The sequence below is a fragment of the Cherax quadricarinatus genome, chromosome 34 (genome assembly GCF_038502225.1).
Source record: "Cherax quadricarinatus isolate ZL_2023a chromosome 34, ASM3850222v1, whole genome shotgun sequence".
Taxonomy (NCBI): Eukaryota; Metazoa; Arthropoda; class Malacostraca; order Decapoda; family Parastacidae; genus Cherax; species Cherax quadricarinatus.
In genome coordinates, this window is record NC_091325.1 from 14,364,480 (window position 1) to 14,387,891 (window position 23,412).

The 23,412-nt window shown below is 38.6% G+C and overlaps 1 protein-coding gene across 9 annotated transcripts in view; it reads right to left on the reverse strand.

Moving 5' to 3' along the window:
* Nucleotides 1–4,189: 4,189 nt before the first annotated feature.
* The window catches only part of LOC128693734 (progranulin), an 88,960-nt gene continuing 69,737 nt past the window's right edge, over nt 4,190–23,412 (reverse strand). For all 9 annotated transcript variants that reach the window (XM_070091185.1, XM_070091183.1, XM_070091186.1 and 6 more), the window contains one exon: nt 4,190–4,664. In XM_070091185.1, the coding sequence (XP_069947286.1) occupies nt 4,527–4,664 (138 nt within the window). In that variant the 3' untranslated portion in view covers nt 4,190–4,526. The remainder of the gene's footprint in view (nt 4,665–23,412) is intronic.

Sequence of the window (23,412 nt, forward strand, 5' to 3'; positions counted from 1 at the left end):
TGCAACCCCTGAATGGGTCACAATGTATATATTGTATATTACCTGTTCATGTTATTGTGTATTTCTGATATTTGCGATATTAGCTAAATCGTAAATGTATTGCTTTATATTATTATTTGACTTAGCTATATTATTAGGTAGGATGTAACATTTAAACATTATTCAGTGCTCATTGTTCGAGAGTGTCGAGTAGCTGCCCACATTGGCAAACTACCTTGATAACTACTGCCTCGCTAGTTTCCCTGCTGGCTTCTCTGTAGTTGCTGGGCAGGAGCAGTCCACGGAGTCATGTGACCAGGTTGGAGTGATCACACCTCACCTGAGTGAGGAGACTGACTTGCCGATCGCTCTCTTTGGTTAGTGCTGGTTCCAACACCTCCCTCTCCAGCTCTCCCTTGTTGGAACTTCATTTCTGTCGCTCTCTTGTTGTTAGTTCTGTGTAACTCTGTTCACAGAGCATAGCCTAGACTTAGTGATTTTCGACGTTTTACTGAGGTTGTGTGTCGCACTGACACTGAGAAACTCAGGTCCTGAACTGTGCTTGTGACCTAATTTGTACTGGTATCTGCTGTATAGCCCTTGTGGCTTAGCGCTTCTTTTTTGATTATAATAATAATGTACTGGTATCTGTGCACCATCACAGTCGGGGATTTTCTTATGCTGAACTTAGATTCAGTAGTATGGGAGTTTTGTGACTTTTGTAGAGGATCTGCAGATGGTCCCCACCTAGGGTCGTTATGTTATCTCCTTGCTCCTGACTCTGAGTTGCTGCTGCTCATTATACTGCTGTTCAGCGAATCGGTCGTCTTACTGTTCAAGCAAGCTGTTCTGATTGCCAGGTTGGTCAAGAAATTAGTTTAAGTGAGGACTTTTAGTCAGTCACTGGTTGAGTCGAGTCTTGAGGCATAGCGAACTACTTAGAGCACTTACTCACACATACTTGTATATATTAGTATCATGTTCTTAAATGCTGACAGTGTACCAGACGGTACATAAATGCCATAATGATATAATATGTGCCTTTAGCACAATACTGTATATGAGAGAAATGTACGAACTTATATCCTATATTACAGTGGAACCTCAAATTTCGAACGTATCACTTATCGACCTCTTCGCATTTCGACTGCTTTTTTCGAACCAACTTTCCCCTTCTTTCGAACCGCAGGGTACCCGACCTGTCCGCCAGCCCGCTTTGTCCGCATCCCCGTGCAGGCGCTGTGAGCCAGTCTGGCTTTGTTGATGCTTGAGTGAACACTAACCTGCGGTCTCATTCAAACATTTTATGATTAATTCATTGTGTTTAGTGCTTGTGGGACTGTGAAATAAGCTACCATGGGCCCGAAAAAACTTGCCAGTGGTACCCCTTTGGTAAAGAAAGTGAGAAACACCTTAGATGTGAAGAAGGAAATAATACAGAAGTATGAGAGTGGGTCCATGAAGTGCACTGAAGTGCCTCCTGTTAATGGACAATGCTCCTGCTCATCCTCCAAGCTTAGTAGATCTCTTGTCTTGGGACTTCAGTTTTATAACAGTGAAGTTCTTGCCTCCTAACACCACTCCTCTCCTCCAGTCCATGGACCAGCAGGTCATTTCTAACTTCAAAAAACTCTACATACACCAAAGCACTTTTCAAACATTGCTTTTAAGTGACCACAGACACTTGAGGAATCCAGTATCTACAGCTCCATCAGCCTTATAGGTAAGGCTTGGGAGGGAGTGACTTCCAGGACTTTGAACTCTGGAGACAATTGTGGCCAGATTGTGTCCAAAAGAAGGATTTTGAAGAGGCTAACCCTGACCCAGCTGACCCTCTGCCTGTTGTGGGGCTGGAGGTGAGTGGTGAATATGTGGAAGAGTTAGTGGAGGACCACAGGGAAGAGCTAACCACTGAAGAGCTGAAAGAGCTTCATCTGGGACAGAATCACACCACAGCTCAGGAACTTGCTTCAGAGGAGGAGGAAGAGGGAGTGGATGAGGCCTTCAAAGATTAAGGAGATTTGTGCCAAGTGGAATAATGTCTTGATGTTTGTGGAAAAGTACCACCCTGAGCAAGCTGAAACAAGCCATCTTTGCAACAAGTTCAGCGACAGAACCATGTCCCATCTTAGGGAAATCTTAAGAGGCACCAGAAACAGAGGACTGTGGACAGTTATTTTGAGACAGGGGTCCAGTGACACTCAAGCTGGTCCTAGTGGTAGTAAAAGAGAAAGGAAGTAACCCCAGAGAGGACTTTGATACCTAAAGTCCTTATGGAGGGGGATTCCCCTTCCAAACACTAACTCTAACTCCTTATCTTCCGGATGCCCTCGCCAATCTTCAATAACGTTAAGTAAAAATGTTATTTTATGTTTATTTAAATTTATTAATTGCACACTATGTTGTGTGTATGTGAAACTGTAATGTAATACTGCTATATATAAAATGTAGTTTTTTATGAATATTTTTGGGTTTCTGGAACGGATTAATTGTATTTCCATTATTTCTTATGGGAAATATTGCGTGGTCTTTCAAACTTTTCGACTTCAGAACTAGCTCCTGGAACGGATTAAGTTCGAAATTTGAGGTTCCACTGTATATTAAATTTACTTTGATATTGTCCACCTAGACAACTTTATTAATAAACTTCTTAAATTTTAATTTCTTTGGTAGCCTACCAGTTGTAATCCTGAAGTGCTATTGAATCTTACTATTAAATTGTAATGGGTAATTGGACCAGGATACCTACTACTTGTTACAAAAACCCAGTAATACAGGCTGAATGGTAGAGGAGCAGACCTAGTATTCACTGGAGATCTCTATGCTTATTAGATATCGCATTTTTTGTAACATATGCCTTGATGCTGGTGAGGGGCTCTTGATCTAGGGAACTGGATCTGTGCTCCAGTTCCCTGAATTAAGTCTGAATACGTTCCATCCCTCCCCCAAGCACTGTATAATCCTATGGGTTTAGTGCTTCCCCCTTGATTATAATTGTAACATGGTTTCTCTAAATTTTCTTTGATTAAACAGTTTTATGCGATTCAGAAAAAGTGATGCTGTATAGTCCTTGTGGCTTAGCGCTTCTTTTTGATTATAATAATCAGAAAAAGTGATTTTCACTCCAACTGTCAAGACTGAATAATTCCCCCCATACATTAGCTACATTTTCTTTGATAAAATATTTCCCATTTTCCATGATAGAAAAAAACTATGGGAATTTCACTCCAGCTTTCAAGACGTAATAGTTCCCCCTACATTCACTCCATTTTCTTTGATAAAATATTTCCCATTTTCTATGATGAAGGGAAAAAACTATGGGAATTTCACTCCAACTTTCAAGACGTAATAGTTCCCCCTACATTCACTCCATTTTCTTTGATAAAATATTTCCCATTTTCTATGATGAAGGGAAAACTCTATGGGAATTTCACTCCAACTTTCAAGACGTAATAGTTCCCCCTACATTAATTCCATTTTCTTTGATAAAATATTTCCCATTTTCTATGATGAAGGGAAAACTCTCTGGGAATTTCACTCCAACTTTCAAGACGTAATAGTTCCCCCTACATTCACTCCATTTTCTTCGATAAAATATTTCCCATTTTCTATGATGAAGGGAAATCTCTATGGGAATTTCACTCCAACTTTCAAGACGTAATAGTTCCCCCTACATTCACTCCATTTTCTTTGATAAAATATTTCCCATTTTCTATGATGAAGGGAAAACTCTATGGGAATTTCACTCCAACTTTCAAGACGTAATAGTTCCCCCTACATTCACTCCATTTTCTTTGATAAAATATTTCCCATTTTCTATGATGAAGGGAAAACTCTATGGGAATTTCACTCCAACTTTCAAGACTTAATAGTTCCCCCTACATTCACTCCATTTTCTATGATGAAGGGAAAACTCTATGGGAATTTCACTCCAACTTTCAAGACGTAATAGTTCCCCCTACATTCACTCCATTTTCTTTGATAAAATATTTCCCATTTTCTATGATGAAGGGAAAAAACTATGGGAATTTCACTCCAACTTTCAAGAGATAATAGTCCCCCCTACATTCACTCCATTTTCCATGGTAAAGGAATAACACTATGGGAAATTCATACCAGACTTCAAAAAAAAAAATAGTATTTCTCTTATACATTTACTACAATTCCTTTAATTAAACACTTTCAGAATTTAAATTAAAAATACTTGAAATGTCTTGTACAAAAATTTATTAAAATATTTAACGTATTTTTTTCTAAAAAGTGTCCTATACACACAAAAAATTCAGTCATATAATAAAGCACTAAACCCATAAGGGTTATACAACCCAGGTACATATACATCAAACTGTTAAGTTTGTGAACACTGGGCAGCACATTTGATAAACTAATGAATACTGATAATCCAAGTATGCTCATTCAACATTTAAAAAAAATCACAATTAAAGAATTTATATATACTGTTTCAAACAGTATACATGCTATTTTAATTAGTATATTATACTAAGAATACAAATTAAAACAGCACTGCCTTATAGAAAACTTGTTCCTTACAAACTAGGAGATATAGGTATCTTATTTAGAAAAGGCAATAAGTTTGAAATTGTTTGTGGCATTCTTTCACAGCCTTCATCTGTGCACCAGTAACCATAAGGGCAGCAAGTCTCCAAGTCACCACAGCATGTGGCCTGGTGGAAAGACAATAGTTGTAGCTATTAATCATTTACAAATTTCAATACAGTATTAAAAATGTTAATGTAAAATGTAGTGTTTAAATCTACTTTCAAGTATCATTTCCCTTGGTAAGACTAATTAGTACTGTCAATAAGTCAATGGTGGTGGCAGTATCAGAAGTTGACACACCTGTGGATGGTGGATCAAACCATCACCACAGATTGAGATAAGGAATTACCAAGTGAAATTTAACTTCCATTAATAAGAGTGACATTGCTTTCAAAGATTAATTGTATATATTCACTGATAAAAGTTGATAAAGCTAAATTGGTTATCTATGCCTTCAATAATAATCTTACCATATTAGGTTTCCTAAGGCTTTTTTCAAGTGAACTGACTATACAGTAGGGCCCCACTTATATGGCAGGTTAGGTTCCAGGCTACTGCCTTAAAGCAGAAGGCCATTTGTTTATGTCAATTTATACTAACATATATTAAGTTAGCAATAAAACAAGGCATTAAAAACACAAAAAGTAAAATACACACACAGTACACTCATTACTTACCTCAAAATATTTGTAGTCTTAATGTAGGGCGAGAAGTGAGTAGCATTTATTGTAAGAAGTTACGTGTGGCAGGTATGGTAGCCAGCCAGGCCTGGCCACCCCACCCACATGTAATATACTTTGAGATTTAAAGAGCCCTAGACCGATAAAATGTATATAGTGTACACTCATTACTTATCTTAAAATATTTTAAAGTCTTAAGGGTCTTAACCTAAGGTGCAAGGTGAATAGTAGGGTAGGTAGGTACCGAACAGTGTGGTAGGTATCGTAACCCCGTCTGGCCACCCCACCCACACATATACTAGGCCAAGTGCCCTAGGGCGATAAAATGCACATACTGTACAGTACACTCATTACTTACCTTAAAATATTTGTAGTCTTAAAGTAGGAAAGAGGTGAATAAACAAGAGAGAGAACAAGTTCATGAGGATAGACCCAAGTTATGTAATACTACCCAAACTCAGCAAGCCGACTACAAAAATATCTCATATTTATGTTAATTTATTATATTGTAAGTATACTTGTGTTTATATGTTACAGTAGCCTGTTTATTATATACAGTAGGGCACCATGGCATTCCGCTAATTCGGCAATCTCAAATTATGACCAAAATTTTCTATACAGGAAGCAAGCAGTCTTTCAATACAGCTTGCCCCACCCAGTTTGTTTACATTCTCCATGAGCACATCTCTCTATTAAGTAATAATAATCACTCTTGGGCACATTAAATGTCTAATTTTACATCAATATAGTAATTTTCATTAATCCATGATATTTTCTTTAAAATTATACATAGCATATATACATGCTGTTTATATGCTAAGGAGGGGTGGTTGCCGGGTAGAGGGAAAACATTACGTAATACTAATAATAATCACTCTTGGGCACTGTTTATATACTATGGAGCTGTGGTAGCCAGGCGGAGGGAAAACATTAATTCACTCCCCTTAATACATAATGCTTTTGTTTACAATTCTCGGCATGAATTATTCATTACTCCTCCCTTTGTTTGTGATGGCATCAGTGAACATGGTATGTTGATGGTAATAATATGGCTCTGGGCCACATTAAATATCCTGTAGCTATGTAGCCCAGGCGGACTACATACCTACATTATTATTATAACTGATAATTATACTTATGCATACCTGTGCCTAAGTAAACTTACTGTTCTGGAATGCAGGTACACATTAAAATCACTAAGTGTGTCTTATTAGTCTTGAAGACGTCATATTAATAATGATGATAATAACACAATAATACTCTGAGGAGCATTAAATATCGTTTAAAACATTAGTATAGACATTTTGCTTAATCCATCTAAATAAGCCCCACAGTACAGGTCCGGAATCATTGGGACCTGTAGTGTGCCGGATTATTGAGTTTGCCGAATTACAGAGTGGTTAAGTTAGAATACATTTAATAAAATTAACCAACTTGACTTACACAGTTCATTGAACATCAGCAAAAATCGAACATTTCTGCTACTTTGAGCTCAATTTCAAGGTACTTTTCGTCATGAAAGCAATCAAAATCACGTCTATTTCTGTAATATATCTTCCATTATATCAACTGAGTCCAAAAAATGAGAATACAACCATAAAAACCATACGAAAATATACTGCAAAGAGGCGGCTAATGGCTGAGAAGTGAACTCCCTTATTTATCGTCCGTCATTTTTATTTTTGTTGTACGTTAAGAAGCATCTTTCCATCATACATTGCCCAAGTTTCGATGAGATAGCCCAACAAACAACCAAGAAAAAAAAATATTTACCAAAAATCATATATGGCAAGCCCAAGCCAGGTACTGGAAATAAGTCACTTTGTCTGACTTTTCTGGGTTATCCTAGGTTCTCTATACATACACTTTTTTTTTTTTATCATCACACTGGCCGATTCCCACCAAGGCAGGGTGGCCCGAAAAAGAAAAACTTTCACCATCATTCACTCCATCACTGTCTTGCCAGAAGGGTGCTTTACACTACAGCTTTTAAACTGCAACATTAACACCCCTCCTTCAGAGTGCAGGCACTGTACTTCCCATCTCCAGGACTCAAGTCCGGCCTGCCGGTTTCCCTGAACCCCTTCATAAATGTTACTTTGCTCACACTCCAACAGCACGTCAAGTATTAAAAACCATTCGTCTCCATTCACTCCTATCAAACACGCTCACGCACGCCTGCTGGAAGTCCAAGCCCCTCGCACACAAAACCTCCTTTACCCCCTCCCTCCAACCTTTCCTAGGCCGACCCCTACCCCGCCTTCCTTCCACTACAGACTGATACACTCTTGAAGTCATTCTGTTTCGCTCCATTCTCTCTACATGTCCGAACCACCTCAACAACCCTTCCTCAGCCCTCTGGACAACAGTTTTGGTAATCCCGCACCTCCTCCTAACTTCCAAACTATGAATTCTCTGCATAATATTCACACCACACATTGCCCTCAGACATGACATCTCCACTGCCTCCAGCCTTCTCCTCGCTGCAACATTCATCACCCATGCTTCACACCCATATAAGAGTGTTGGTAAAACTATACTCTCATACATTCCCCTCTTTGCCTCCAAGGACAAAGTTCTTTGTCTCCACAGACTCCTAAGTGCACCACTCACCCTTTTCCCCTCATCAATTCTATGATTCACCTCATCCTTCATAGACCCAACCGCTGACACGTCCACTCCCAAATATCTGAATACATTCACCTCCTCCATACTCTCTCCCTCCAATCTGATATCCAATCTTTCATCACCTAATATTTTTGTTATCCTCATAACTTTACTCTTTCCTGTATTCACTTTTAATTTTCTTCTTTTGCACACCCTACCAAATTCATCCACCAATCTCTGCAACTTCTCTTCAGAATCTCCCAAGAGCACAGTGTCATCAGCAAAGAGCAACTGTGACAACTCCCACTTTGTGTGATTCTTTATCTTTTAACTCCACGCCTCTTGTCAAGACCCTCACATTTACTTCTCTTACAACCCCATCTATAAATATATTAAACAACCACGGTGACATCACACATCCTTGTCTAAGGCCTACTTTTACTGGGAAATAATTTCCCTCTTTCCTATGTACTCTAACTTGAGCCTCACTATCCTCGTAAAAACTCTTCACTGCTTTCAGTAACCTACCTCCTACACCTGCAACATCTGCCACATTGCCCCCCTATCCACCCTGTCATACGCCTTTTCCAAATCCATAAATGCCACAAAGACCTCTTTAGCCTTATCTAAATACTGTTCACTTATATGTTTCACTGTAAACACCTGGTCCACACACCCCCTACCTTTCCTAAAGCCTCCTTGTTCATCTGCTATCCTATTCTCCGTCTTACTTTTAATTCTTTCAATAATAACTCTACCATACACTTTACCAGGTATACTCAACAGACTTATCCCCCTTTAATTTTTGCACTCTCTTTTGTCCCCTTTGCCTTTATACAAAGGAACTATGCATGCTCTCTGCCAATCCCTAGGTACCTTACCCTCTTCCATACATTTATTAAATAATTGCACCAACCACTCCAAAACTATATCCCCACCTGCTTTTAACATTTCTATCTTTATCCCATCAATCCCGGCTGCCTTACCCCCTTTCATTTTACCTACTGCCTCACGAACTTCCCCCACACTCACAACTGGCTCTTCCTCACTCCTACAAGATGTTGTTCCTCCTTGCCCTATACACGAAATCACAGCTTCCCTATCTTCATCAACATTTAACAATTCCTTAAAATATTCCCTCCATCTTCCCAATACCTCTAACTCTCCATTTAATAACTCTCCTCTCCTATTTTTAACTGACAAATCCATTTGTTCTCTAGGCTTTCTTAACTTGTTAATCTCACTCCAAAACTTTTTCTTATTTTCAACAAAATTTGTTGATAACATCTCACCTACTCTCTCATTCGCTCTCTTTTTACATTGCTTCACCACTCTCTTAACCTCTCTCTTTTTCTCCATATACTCTTCCCTCCTTGCATCACTTCTACTTTGTAAAAACTTTTCATATGCTATCTTTTTCTCCCTTACTACTCTCTTCACATTATCATTCCACCAATCACTCCTCTTCCCTCCCGCACCCACTTTCCTGTAACTACAAACTTCTGCTGAACACTCTAACACTACATTTTTAAACCTACCCCATACCTCTTCGACCCCATTGCCTATGCTCTCATTAGCCCATCTATCTTCCAATAGCTGTTTATATCTTACCCTAACTGCCTCCTCTTTTAGTTTATAAACCTTCACCTCTCTCTTCCCTGATGCTTCTATTCTCCTTGTATCCCATCTACCTTTTACTCTTAGTGTAGCTACAACTAGAAAGTGATCTGATATATCTGTGGCCCCTCTATAAACATGTACATCCTGAAGTCTACTCAACAGTCTTTTATCTACTAATACATAATCCAACAAACTACTGTCATTTCGCCCTACATCATATCTTGTATACTTATTTATCCTCTTTTTCTTAAAATATGTATTACCTATAACTAAACCCCTTTCTATACAAAGTTCAATCAAAGGGCTCCCATTATCATTTACACCTGGCACCCCAAACTTACCTACCACACCCTCTCTAAAAGTTTCTCCTACTTTAGCATTCAGGTCCCCTACCACAATTACTCTCTCACTTGGTTCAAAGGTTCCTATACATTCACTTAACATCTCCCAAAATCTCTCTCTCTCCTCTGCATTCCTCTCTTCTCCAGGTGCATACACGCTTATTATGACCCACTTCTCGCATCCAACCTTTACTTTAATCCACATAATTCTTGCATTTACACATTCATATTCTCTTTTCTCCTTCCATAACTGATCATTCAACATTACTGCTACCCCTTCCTTTGCTCTAACTCTCTCAGATACTCCAGATTTAATCCCATTTATTTCCCCCCACCGAAACTCCCCTACCCCCTTCAGCTTTGTTTCGCTTAGGGCCAGGACATCCAACTTCTTTTCATTCATAACATCAGCAATCATCTGTTTCTTGTCATCCGCACTACATCCACGCACATTTAAGCATCCCAGTTTTATAAAGTTTTTCTTCTTCTCTTTTTTAGTAAATGTCTACAGGAGAAGGGGTTACTAGCCCATTGCTCCCGGCATTTTAGTCGCCTCATACGACACGCATGGCTTACGGAGGAAAGATTCTTTTCCACTTCCCCATGGACAATAGAGGAAAAAAAGAGGAAAAAGAGCTATTTAGAAAAAGGAGAAAAACCTAGATGTATGTATATATATACAGGAAGGCCCCACTTATACAGCTGGTTAGGTTCCAGGCTACCGCCGTAAAGCGGAAACCGCCGTAAAGTGGAACACCCTTTTTTTCCACTTACAAATGCATACAAACACTAGATAACAAGTTTACACTAACATATATTAAGTTAGCAATAGAACCAGGCATCAAAAAACAATAAAAAGTACAATACACACATAGTGCACTCATTACTTACCTTAAAATATTTATAGTCTTAATCTAGAGTGAGACAAGTAGTATTTATTGTAAGAAATCAAGTGTGGTATGTATGGTAGTCAGCCAGGCTACCATACCAGGCCACCCCACCCACACATACTATTCTATTTATTTATTTATTTATTTATTTAAAATTTGAGCACACATACAGAGGTACAAAAAATACAGATAAGAGCAGCATGCCAAAGCCACTTATACTATGCATAGCATTACGGGCTGGCTTAAAATTAACTTAAGATTAACTAAGCAATGATGAAATCAGTGATAAAACTTTAATGTAAACAGATTACTATAAAGCACAAGTGGGTATTACAAAGACAGGTCATATGGTTGTATGCATTGTTGTACATTCAGTAGAATGGAGTATTCTGTTAGGTAGTGTATTTAAAAAATAATAAAGTTAGATTGGGTTTTAGGTTTAACATTTATGTGATATAATTGTGAGAAGCATTTAAGATATACAATTTATAAGGTTCAGTTATTCAGTATTTATTTGGTTTTGGGTGAGTAAGTGATCTTTGAGAAGAGACTTGAATTTATAAACAGGTAGTGTTTTTTTTATATTTACAGGTAATGAATTCCAGATTTTAGGGCCTTTTATGTGCATTGAGTTTTTGCATAGTGTGAGATGGACACGAGGAACATCAAAGAGTGATCTGTGCCTTGTGTTATGGTCATGTGTTCTGTTGAGGTTGGCAAGGAGATGTTTGAGGGGAGGGTTAATATCAGAGTTAAGTGTTCTATGTATGTAATAGGTGCAGTAATAAGTATGGATGTTTTGTATGGTGAGTAGGTTTAGTGTATTGAATATTGGTGGAGTGTGCTGCCTATAGTGAGAATTTGTTATCATTCTAACTGCAGCCTTTTGTTGGGTAATTAGTGGTCTGAGATGGTTACTTGTTGTTGAGCCCCATGCACAAATTCCATAGATGAGATAGGGGTAAATAAGAGAGTGATATAGGGCCAGGAGGGCTGACTGTGGAACATAGTACCGTATCTTCGATAGTATGCCTACAGTCTTGGAAATTTTCTTAGAAATTTGTTGTATATGTGTATGAAATTTGAGTCTATTATCAAGGTGGATTCCTAAGAATTTTCCCTCTGTTAGCTTTGTGATAGGTGATCCGTTTATCATTATGTTAAGAGGGACATCTGTAGCTCTGTTACCAAACTGAATGAAGTAGGTTTTGTCAATGTTTAGTGTAAGTTTGTTAGTCCTCATCCAGGTAGATATTTTCTGTAATTCGGTATTTACAGTATTGGCTAGCGTGACTGGGCTCGGGTGGGAGAAGACGTATGTAGTGTCATCTGCAAATAGTGTGGGTTTGAGTAATTGCGAAGCATTTGGTAGGTCATTTATGTATAGGAGAAAGAGAAGAGGGCCAAGGACACTTCCCTGTGGGACACCAACTGTAATTGGTTGTGCAGAAGAGTTTGCCCCATTTGCATACACATATTGGCTTCTGTTGCTGAGGTATGACTTGAGGTAGTTGAGGGAGTGCCCTCTTATACCATAGTGTGACAATTTTACGTGGAGCAAGTCATGGTTAACTGTATCAAAAGCTTTACGTAAGTCAATGAAGATCCCCAGTGGGACTTCTTTTTTCTCTATTGCAGTGTATATATGTTCTAGCATGTGTATAATAGCATCATTAGTATTTTTATTTGGCCTGAATCCAAATTGGCAGGGGTTGAGTATGTTTTGGGAGATAAGGTAGGAGTAGATTCGTTTATGAATTAATTTTTCGAAGATTTTTGAGAGAGGGTGTAAGTTGGATATTGGCCTATAGTTATTCAACTCTGTTTGGTCTCCTCCTTTGTGGATCGGGGTGACCCTTGCTATTTTGAGTACTGTAGGGAAGGTGGAGGATTCAATGGATTTGTTAAAGAGTGTTGCAATGATTGGTGATAGCACTTGTGACACTTTTTTGTATATAAAGGGTGGTAAGGTATTTAAATCTCCTGCCTTGTTTTTTAGTGTGTTGATAACAAGGGAGACTTCGTATGGGTTAGTCGGAGCTAGGAACAGTGTGTTCGGGTAGTTGCCGGTGAGGTAGTCATTTGGTGGGGTATCTGAGCTTGGGATTTTATTGGCAAGGTTTTGTCCTATAGTGGAGAAGAAGCCATTGAGTCTATTTGCTGTTTCTGTTGGTGGGAGTTGGGGTTCATCTGATTTTGCTAATTTTATTTCGCTATTTCGTGATAACTTTTTTGTTCCTAGAATTTCTGATAGGGTTTTCCAGGTCTTTTTTATATCACCTCGTAAGTTGGATAATCTGTTCTCATAATACAATTTTTTTGCCCTTCTTATCAGGCTGGTTAGGATTGACGAGTAACGTTTTGTTTGGTCTCTGGTTATGTGACCCATTCTGTACTGTTTTTCATATTGGTGTTTTGTATTTATGGATTTGAGAATGCTGGGTGTTAACCAGGGACTGTTCAGTCTCTTAGCTGTCATCTGTTTAGTTTTTTTAGGGCAGTGCTTGTTATAGAGGTATTGGGTCTTTTTTAGAAAATTATTAATACATTCGTCAATATCTGTATAGATTTCTAGCTCAGTGTGCCAGTCAATGTTTGCTACTGCTGTTGTGAAGTTATTAATGGCTGCCTCATTGTGAAGTCTGAAGGTGACTTTAGTAGTGTCTTGGGGTAATTTACCAAGAGTTGTTATGAGAAAAGTAGGGTAGTGGTCTGTGGTATTATCTGTAATTATGCCTGATTTTAAAGGGGATATGGTGTTGGTCCAGATGTGGTCAAGTAGGAAAACACTAGTCTCTGTAACTCTTGTAGGTTTTGTTACTGTTGGTAGCAACATGCAGTTACTCATTGTGTTTGTGAATTCAGTAACGTGTGGGTCCTGGTCTTGCAGGAGATTTATATTGAAGTCACCTGAGAGTAGTAAGTGATCTTTGTTCAAGCGTGCATCAGTTATCATACTTCCTAGGTTTTGACTAAATTGGCTAATGTTTGACTGTGGAACTCTGTAGATGTTTATCAATGTGAGAGGTTTTTGTAGGTATTTGGATTTGAATTTGGCTACTATATATTCCCCATGTTCATCCCTTGTGCAAGTATTAGTGATACATTCTAGTTGGTCTGAGTAGTATATGGCTGTGCCACCCCCTTGTTGGTCTGGCCTACAGTTGTGTATGGCTGTGTAACCAGGAATGGCATAGACATCTGTACTATCAGGCTTTAGCCAGGTTTCAGTTAGTGTAATGATGGACATATTGGCATGTAAGGAATTTAGTAATGCTATGAGGTCATCGTAATGCTTGCTTAAAGATCTGATATTGTAGTTAAAGATAGTTATGTTGTTGTTGGCACTGAGAAGTGCCTTTGATTGTTCTGCAGTGTAGTAATTACAGTAACTGTTTGATTCATTTAAGTCATTAAATAAGAGGTTGGTATCAGGATCAATGCTTGTAATCATAAGATTTGTAGTGAATCTATAGTTAGAATTAAGTATAAAACAAAGTAAATAGTCTTAAGCTAAAAAATAGCACCTGAATTATTTAACAAATGTAAAATAATGAGCTATAAAAAAGGGACTAATACAAATAAAGTGATGATAAAATAATGGAGCTTGGGAATATGATAGTAGGTAGTACTATAAAGGTAATTCTTTAAAGTTAGAATTAAAGTATAAAATAATAATATAAAAGGGACTAATATATGATATTTAAGCATCCCAGAGCGATAAAATGTATATACAGTTCACTCATTACTTACCTTAAAATATTTGTAGTCTTAATGTAGGGTCAGGAGTAAGTAAATGAGATAAAACGAATAAATGAGAGAGAGAAAGAATGAGTACATGAGAGGGGACAGGCGCAGAGTTATGTAAACAAACCAGGCGAACGTAAGTTTTATAAACAAACGAAGTGTACACGTCTGGTTTGTGTACAAGTTACATTGTGTACAGGTTGTCTCTACATTGATACAGTAGAATTAATAAAGAAGAACACTCCCATTCTCATGTAACATCATTTTGAGAAGAAATGAAGCTCTGAGTGAAGGCAATGGAAATAAGTCACACTGACTTTTTTGGGTTATCCTAGGTTCTCTACACGTATGTTGTTATGTATGATAATCAATGTAACTGTATTTGTGTATACCTGAATAAACTTACTTACATACATACGAAAGGAATAATTTTCTACAGTTACCCCCAGTAACAAATTTTCTCTTATGTTAGATTAGAGAAAATTTTATTCTTGCCGTCACTTGTACAAGTTATGTGGCTCCCACATCTTATATTTATGTTTATTTATTCTATTGTGGGGTGTATTTATCATCTTTTTATGTTATGTATCGTGTTTATTATATAATTTTGAAAAAAAATATCATGGATGGATTAATGAAAATGTGCATATTAACGTAATATACGACATTTAATGAGACTCGGTGAGTATTGTTATTATTATTATTTCTAATATGGCGTCACTTGTGCAAGTCGTCTGCTACCACATCTCACATTTATGTTTATTTATTCTACTGTGGGGTGTATTTATCTTATTTATATGTTATGCATCGTGTTTATTATATAATTTTGAAAAAAATATCATGGATGGATTAATGAAATTGTGTATATTACCGTAATATACGACATTTAATGAGACTCGGTGAGTATTGTTATTATTATTATTATCATTTCTAATATGGCGTCACTTGTGCAAGTCGTCTGCTACCACATCTCACATTTATGTTTATTTATTCTACTGTGGGGTGTATTTATCTTATTTATATGTTATGCATCGTGTTTATTATATAATTTTGAAAAAAATATCATGGATGGATTAATGAAAATGTGTATATTAACGTATTATACGACATTTAAATGACTCGATGATTATTATTATCATTACTTATATGACGTCTGGAGACATAAGACACTTACCAATTTTAATGTGTACCTGCATGCCAGCACAGTATGTAAGTTTATTTAGGTACAGGTATACATAAGTATAATTATCAGAGTATATATAAAATATGAAATAACTTTTAAAAACATTTGAAATTTTGGAGTTTCCAGACAAAATGGAGAGACTTAGTGCTTACTGAGCTCACTGAGAATGTAAACAAACAGGGTGGGGCACGGTGACCGTATTAGAAAGTCAGGTGGGGGGAGCCATATAGCGAGTTTTGGTCATAATTTGAAATGTCCGTATTAGCGGAACGCCGTAAAGTGAAACGCCGTAAAGCGGGGCCTTCCTGTATATGCATGTGCGTGTCTGTGAAGTGTGACCAAAGTGTAAGTAGGAGTAGCAAGATATCCCTGTTATCTAGCGTGTTTATGAGACAGAAATAGAAACCAGCAATCCTACCATCATGCAAAACAGTTACAGGTTTCTGTTTCACAGTCATCTGGCAGGACGGTAGTACTTCCCTGGGTGGTTGCTGCCTACCAACCTACTACTATTATACTACTAATAATAATAATAATATCTTTATTTACTACACGTACATGTACAAGGTATACAGGCTTAACTGACATCAGTAAGTAAGTTTATTCAGGTATACACAAATACAGTTACATAGAATTATCATACATAGCAGCATATGTGTAGAGAGCCTAGGATAACCCAAAAAAGTCAGACAGAGTGACTTATTTCCATTGGGGTCCTTTTACCTTATTATTATAATACAGTGGACCCCCGCTTAACGATCACCTCCCAATGCGACCAATTATGTAAGTGTATTTATGTAAGTGCGTTTGTAAGTGTATGTTTGGGGGTCTGAAATGGACTAATCTACTTCACAATATTCCTTATGGGAACAAATTCGGTCAGTACTGGCACCTGAACATACCTCTGGAATGAAAAAATATCGTTAACCGGGGGTCCACTGTATAAATGTTATATTTTCTTATTATTCTATAATGAAGATAACATCTTATTATCATACTAAAAAGACTATCTGCTACACGAGGGTCACTATCTACAATACGAGTGACATACTACTGTATAGAAAGGCACTTGTTATGCTGAGTATTTCAAGAAAATTAGGTCAGTGTCCCAGGATAACACCCACACTAGTCGGCTAACACCCAGGTACCCATTTACTGATGGGTAAACATAGACAACAGGTGTAAAGAAACACGCCTAATGTTTCTACCCTGGCTGGGAATCGAATATTTACCAAAAATCATATATGGCTAACCCAAGCCAGGTGCTAAAAATAAGCCACGTTGACTTTTTTGGGGTTATCCTAGGTTCTCTACACATATGCTGCTATGTGTGATAATCTATAGAGAGAAAATAACTTTTTTGTTTCATGTTTATGGTGGAGTACGAGTGTATATCATAGTTAGCCCTGTGCTATACTCCGTTTTCTCTAATATAAGCCACCAAGACAAGGATAGGAGAATGGTAATTGTTTACCATATCCTCTTCATAACTGTCGAACTGCTCGGTGTTATGCCAAATATTATTCATTCTGGAGTATTTAACATGTTTTATGCTATTTATATTGTTTCTTATGTCATATTAGATCAGGTGTTCTAGTGGTACACTCTGTAATTATTATTTTACTACATATAAACCACACAATAACCAAATTCTGTAAACTCAGCATTGTAATCCTTATAGAGAATAAACTTTGAATTGAATTGAATTGTGCTAGGCAAATAAGCTGTAGTGTTGATATTAGCGTAATAATAAAGCATATTCTCCTGCTTCATGAGACTGAGCTCATGATAACCGACAGTGGCTTCAAAGCCACCTTATCTTTAACCCTTTCAGGGTCCAAGGCCAAAATCTGAAGTCACGCACCAATGTCCAAGAAATTTTGAAAAAAAAAAAAAAAATTATTTTTTCTTACAGAATTAAAGAGCATATTTTTGTGAAGGTAATAAAACAAAAAAAATTAGAATCTGATCAGTACTTACCGAGATACAGTGCCAAGAAGTTTATAGAAAATGATGTGGTGGTGGCAACATCGACGAATTCCACATACGCGTATTATATTATTTTGTTGTTTTAGTTGTTTTTTCTTTTCTTTTCCAATTTTTTTCTATTCCTACTAACATTTGGGGCCTGAGAGACCAATACTGTATATAATTGATATATATAAACTCACTGTATTGAACACAATAACCGCACTAAAGTTATTATCATATTATTGTTTACCACTGTTGTTTATTACAATAAACATGCACAAATATTGTATAATACTAATGTTCTATCATATATTTACATATTTACAATCACTGGACATGGTTTAAGAACTGCTGGAGCTTGTGGAACTCCTTGAAACAAGGCACCATGCACAGAGGCACCTTACATTCCTCACACATAAACCGAGTGTCTTTGCTTCTTTGTTGCCGTCGTTTTGTTTGTGCACAGACAATGCATCTCTTCTGAGCAAATTTCTTTTGAGTTGAAGGAAGCTGTATTATGAAATGATCACCTTCTCTCCTCAAACGCTTGGGTATATCGTGATGAATTCGAGGACCATGTTGTATTGCAGGTGTTGTTACCTGGTACTTCATTATGAGTTGTCTGACAACAGACAAACAAAATTCACCATTCGGTGGTCTGTTACCAGTCTTTATTTGGTACATATTATATGCATTCAGCATTGAAATGTCCACGAGATGGAAGAAAAGTTTCATGTACCACTTGTAACTCTTACGAACACAGTCAACAAAACCAATCTGCATGTCACACTTGTCAACCAAGCGCATGTTTTGTGCATAATCAATCACTGACACTGGTTTTCGAATACGTTCATTAGTCACTCGATCAACTTTGCCACTGTCTTGCATTTCATTACGGTGAATGGTTGTCAACAATGTGACATCTCGTTTGTCATGCCACCGTAATGCCATGATGTCATTGGCAGTAAACACCTGCACGTCATCACCACGAACACCTGCATTGAGCCTGGGCATATGTTTACGATTAGAACGCACTGTGCCACACACATCTGTCTTGTTCACTCGCATGAAATCACTGAGTAATGGGCTTGTGTACCAGTTATCGGTATATAATGTATGGCCCTTACCAAGATAAGGTGCCATCATGTTTCTCACTACGTCACCTGAGATACCCAATAACATCTTGGTATCTTTCAATGTTTTACTACCCGTGTATACAACAATATCCAACACCAGGCCACTGTCACAATCACAAGAGTACAAACAATTTTATACCAAAGCGGTTCTTCTTGCTCGGTATATACTGCTTGAATGACAGTCTACCTTTGAACAAAATCAAAGACTCGTCAATTACAAGATTCTTGAATGGATAAAAGTATATCCTGAACTTTTGTTTGAGATACATGAAAACATTTCTAATCTTGTATAACCTGTCACTTCTGTCAGGCCTGGTTTTGTCAGAGAAGTGCAACATACGTAACAGTAAGATAAACCTGTTCACTGGTATTATTTCACTGAAGGATGGGGTAGAAATTAGCCGATCTGTGGACCAGTATGCTTTTATATTATGCTTATAGACGTGAGGCATAAGCATTATTGTTGCAAAAAGCAAATACATTTCTGCAACAGTCGTCTCTTTCCACCTGTGTAGTCTTGACTGTGGTGATAAGATCGTATTTGGCATGGTGTACTGAAAATACTTATTACTTTCCCTGGCAATAATTTCCATCAATGGCTGGTCAAAGAATAATTCAAAGAATTCCAGTTCATTGGCCATGGTTCCAAGGGGACAGGTAGGTAGAATTCCACTTTGAGAGTCATCAAAGTGGTGAGGCTTGGGAACAAAATTGGGATTTTGCTGCCAATCCCACATACGGTTTTGTGGTGGATACTGGACATCATAGGCTGGTTGTACGGGCGGTTGTGGTTGTGGCGGGCTGGTGGCTGACGCTCCGCTTTGTCCTTGAACTGACGAGTCAGCAGCGTGGGTCCCCGCGTGGCACGGTGAGTCACGCATGGCGGTGCCACTACCACCACCAGCACCACTAACACCATCCACTGATGCCTGTGGCCCATCCATGCCAAGTGTAGCCACATCATCCTCACTATTACTACCTAAAACGGGTGTAGGGCCACGGGATGTACTCCGGGATGTACTCCGTCCCCTAGGCACAGCATAGGGTACACTACCCGAGCGCATGCGGCGGCGAACATACCGACGCTTCACTGGTGAATATGATTCCTCACTATCACTACTCGAATGATCGTCGAGCGCAATAAAATCACAATCCACGTCAGAATCATCGTCATTACTGAAGTCAGAGGCCTGGCCACGCGAAAATATTAGTTTTCTCTTACGTTTAGGAACACCCGACCGTGAGTCACGAGTGCCCACACCAGAGGTAGAAGGTCGAGGATCGTCGGGGTTTTCTGCACTATTATCGATATCCTGGTCATTATTTTCGGTCACTAACTTATCAAAGCCGTAGAATTCGTCTTCATTTCCACTTCCATCAGTGTCAGAACTATCAGACAGGAAGAGGAGAGTCCCAATTTTCCGGGGAGTGAGAGCTGACTTGCGACGAGGCATGGTGAACAAGGGTGACTGAGCCGGCGTTCCCACAATGCTATGCAGGCGCCTAGATTTTTTGTTTATGGCGCACACCCACGGCGCAGACCCATTCTCTCACATGTAGGCCTATGAGCGCTTTCGCGCTAAATTTGACGGCGCTAGAATTTTGGCGTAGATCTATGGTTTGGACCCTGAACATAAAGCCGTAGATCTACGGGACGGACCCTGAAAGGGTTAATGGATAATGTATGTACTGTGTAGGTGCTTTACATAATGAGAAGCATTTCATTTATTCATTGGAACCATAGCTAGGGCTAAAAGCAAGCAGGTTAAAACAATAAATGGAGAAAAAGAAATTGGAATGACTTATGCAGCAAGTAGCGCCACCAAACAGTACCAGCAGGTTGGTGTGGCGACCCTGGAAATTTGAAATTATGCTAGCCAAAATTAGTGCCGAATAACTGAAGGAACCGAATAACTGATTGCCGGATTTGTGATGGCGGACCTGTAGAATAAATTAAATATGAGATGTGGTACCCAGGCGACTTGTAGGACTTGTGGTAGCCAGACGACTTGTAGTCCAACATCAGAGAAAATGTGTACACTATAATATTAATGGGGATAACTAGAAAATTATTCCTTTAGTATGCCTTCACTCAGGGTGTCATTTCTTCTGAAAATGGTGTTACATGAGAATGGGAGTGTTTCTCTTTATTTATTCTGTATCAACGTGGAGACAACTTGTACACAATGTAAAGTGACGAAAACCAGACGCATTCCCCTGTTCTCCTGGTTACATTACTGAGGGTGGGGTGGGCTGCCCTTCCTGACTACCCAGACTTCCCAAACTTGACTTCCTACAAATAAAACTCACCTCTAACCCTAAATTAAGACTGCAAATATTTTAATGAATGTACTGTATATGTATTTTATTGCTCTGGGGAGCTTTAAATGTAGTACAGCTCTGGAGAGCTTTAATTAAATGTAGCATATTACTGGTTGGGTGGGGTGGGCTGCCCTTCCTGGCTACCCATACTTCCCAAACCTGACTTCCTACAAATAAAACTCACCTCTCACCCTACATTAAGACTACAAATATTTTTATAAATGTACTGTATATGCATTTTATCACTCTGGGGAGCTTTAATTAAATGTAGTATATTACGTGTGGGTTGGGTGGGCTACTGTATATGCATTTTATCACTCTGGGGAGCTTTAATTAAATGTAGTATATTACGTGTGGGTTGGGTGGGCTGACCTGGCTGGCTACCATACCTCCTAAACCTGACTTCCTATAAATTAAACACACCTCTCACCCTACATTAAGACTACAAATATTTTAAGGTAAGTAATGGGTGTACTGTGTGTGTATTTTACTTTTTGTTGTTTTTAATGCCAAGTTTTACTGCTACCGAAATATATGTTAGTGTAAACTTGTTACCTGGCATATATATCCATTTATAAGTGGAAAAAATGGCGTTCTGCTTTCCGGCAGTAGCCTGGAACCTAACCTGTCATATAAGTGGGGCCCTACTGTAATTTTGAAAAAATATAGATGCATTAAGCAAAATGTCTATAACATTTTATACATACAAGGTGCCTCAGAGTGATTACTGTGTTATTATTAATATGGCATCTTCAAGACTAATAAGGCACTCCTAGTGATTTTAATGTCTACCTGCACGCCAGAACAGTTTGTAAGTTTATTTAGGTACAGGTACACATAAGTATAATTATCAAGGTATATATAAAATAACTTTAAAACATTTTAAGACTTCCAAACATAATATAGACACATAGTGCTCATGGAGAATGTAAACAAACCAGGTGGTACGGGCCTTATTAGAAAGACGGGGAGCCATATAGTGTGTTTTGGTCATGATCTGAAATCCCGTATTAGCGGAACGCTGTACAGCAGGGCCTTACTGTAATGTTAATACAGGTTGGCCATCACTAATCTCGCAATCAGTAATCCAGCACTAATTTCAGCTAGCATAATTTCAATTTCTGGGGTTGCCACACCAACCTGCCACTACTGTTTGATGGCATTACTTGCTGCATAAGTCATTCCAATTTATTTTTCTCCATTTATTGTTGTAACTTGCTCACTTTTAGCCCTAGCCATGGTTCCAATGAATAAATGCTTCTCGTTGTGTAAAGCACATACACCGTACATTGTTCATAAAAGATAAGGTGGTTTTGAAGCCACTGTTGGTCACCATGAGCTCAGCTCACTCACATAAGCTGTGACTGGTAAATCTCTGCCTACACATGACAGAATAGGTCTGTGTAGTAAGTGTGCACTATATAAAAAAATCCTGCTGCACGTAGTGCATAATGAAAAAAAACTGCATTTGTACACTCATTAATTACCTTAAAATATGTGTTGTCTTAATGAGTAGTATTTGTGTGTAGGAAGTCAGGTGTAGGTAGCCGGTAGGTGTAACTATGTAGCCCAGGCGGGCTACATAGCTATATGATATTTAACTCTTTCGGGGTTTCAGCTGTACTAGTACGGCCCAGGGTTTTTGACATACTAGTACGCATAAGAATGTGTGTGGTCGGTGTGCGCGGTAGAAAAAAAATCTGGGACCCAGCGGCGCATTGTGGGAACGCCCTTTTAGTAGACCTTGTTCACCATGCCTCACGGTAAGAAGCTCCTCACTCCTCGGTGAATTGGGACACTTGTTCCCCAGTGACAGTTCTAAAACAGATGGAGGTGCCAGTGAAGATGAGTTTCAAGGTTTTGGTGAGGTTTTGACCGAAACTGATATTGGTAATAGTGAGGAAAACCCAGACGACCCTCAGCCTTCCACCTCTGCTGCTGGGCTGTCTTGTTCATGTTCAGTTGTACCAGAATCAAAGAGGAACCTCCTATTTTCCCAAATCCTGGACTCAGATGTGAGCATTGGTGATGATAGTGATTGTGAATATGAACTACAAGCTCTTGAAAACACTTCCAGTAGCGATAGTGAAGTGAAATATTCTCCAGTGAAGCGTCAGTATATACGACGATATATGCACTCTGGTAGTGTGCAATATGCTATTCCAAGGGGAAGGAGTACATCTCGGAGTACGTCCTGTGGCTATACAACAGGAACAGACAGTGAAAATGACGGTGGTAGTGTTGCAATTGGGATGGAAAATGTGCATGGTGGTGGTAGTGGTAGTGCCAGCCGTGAGGCACCAGCAGTGGGCCATGCTGCCACCCACGCCGCTGCCTCAGCTGATCTACAACAAAGGCCACCATCCCCCACCCACC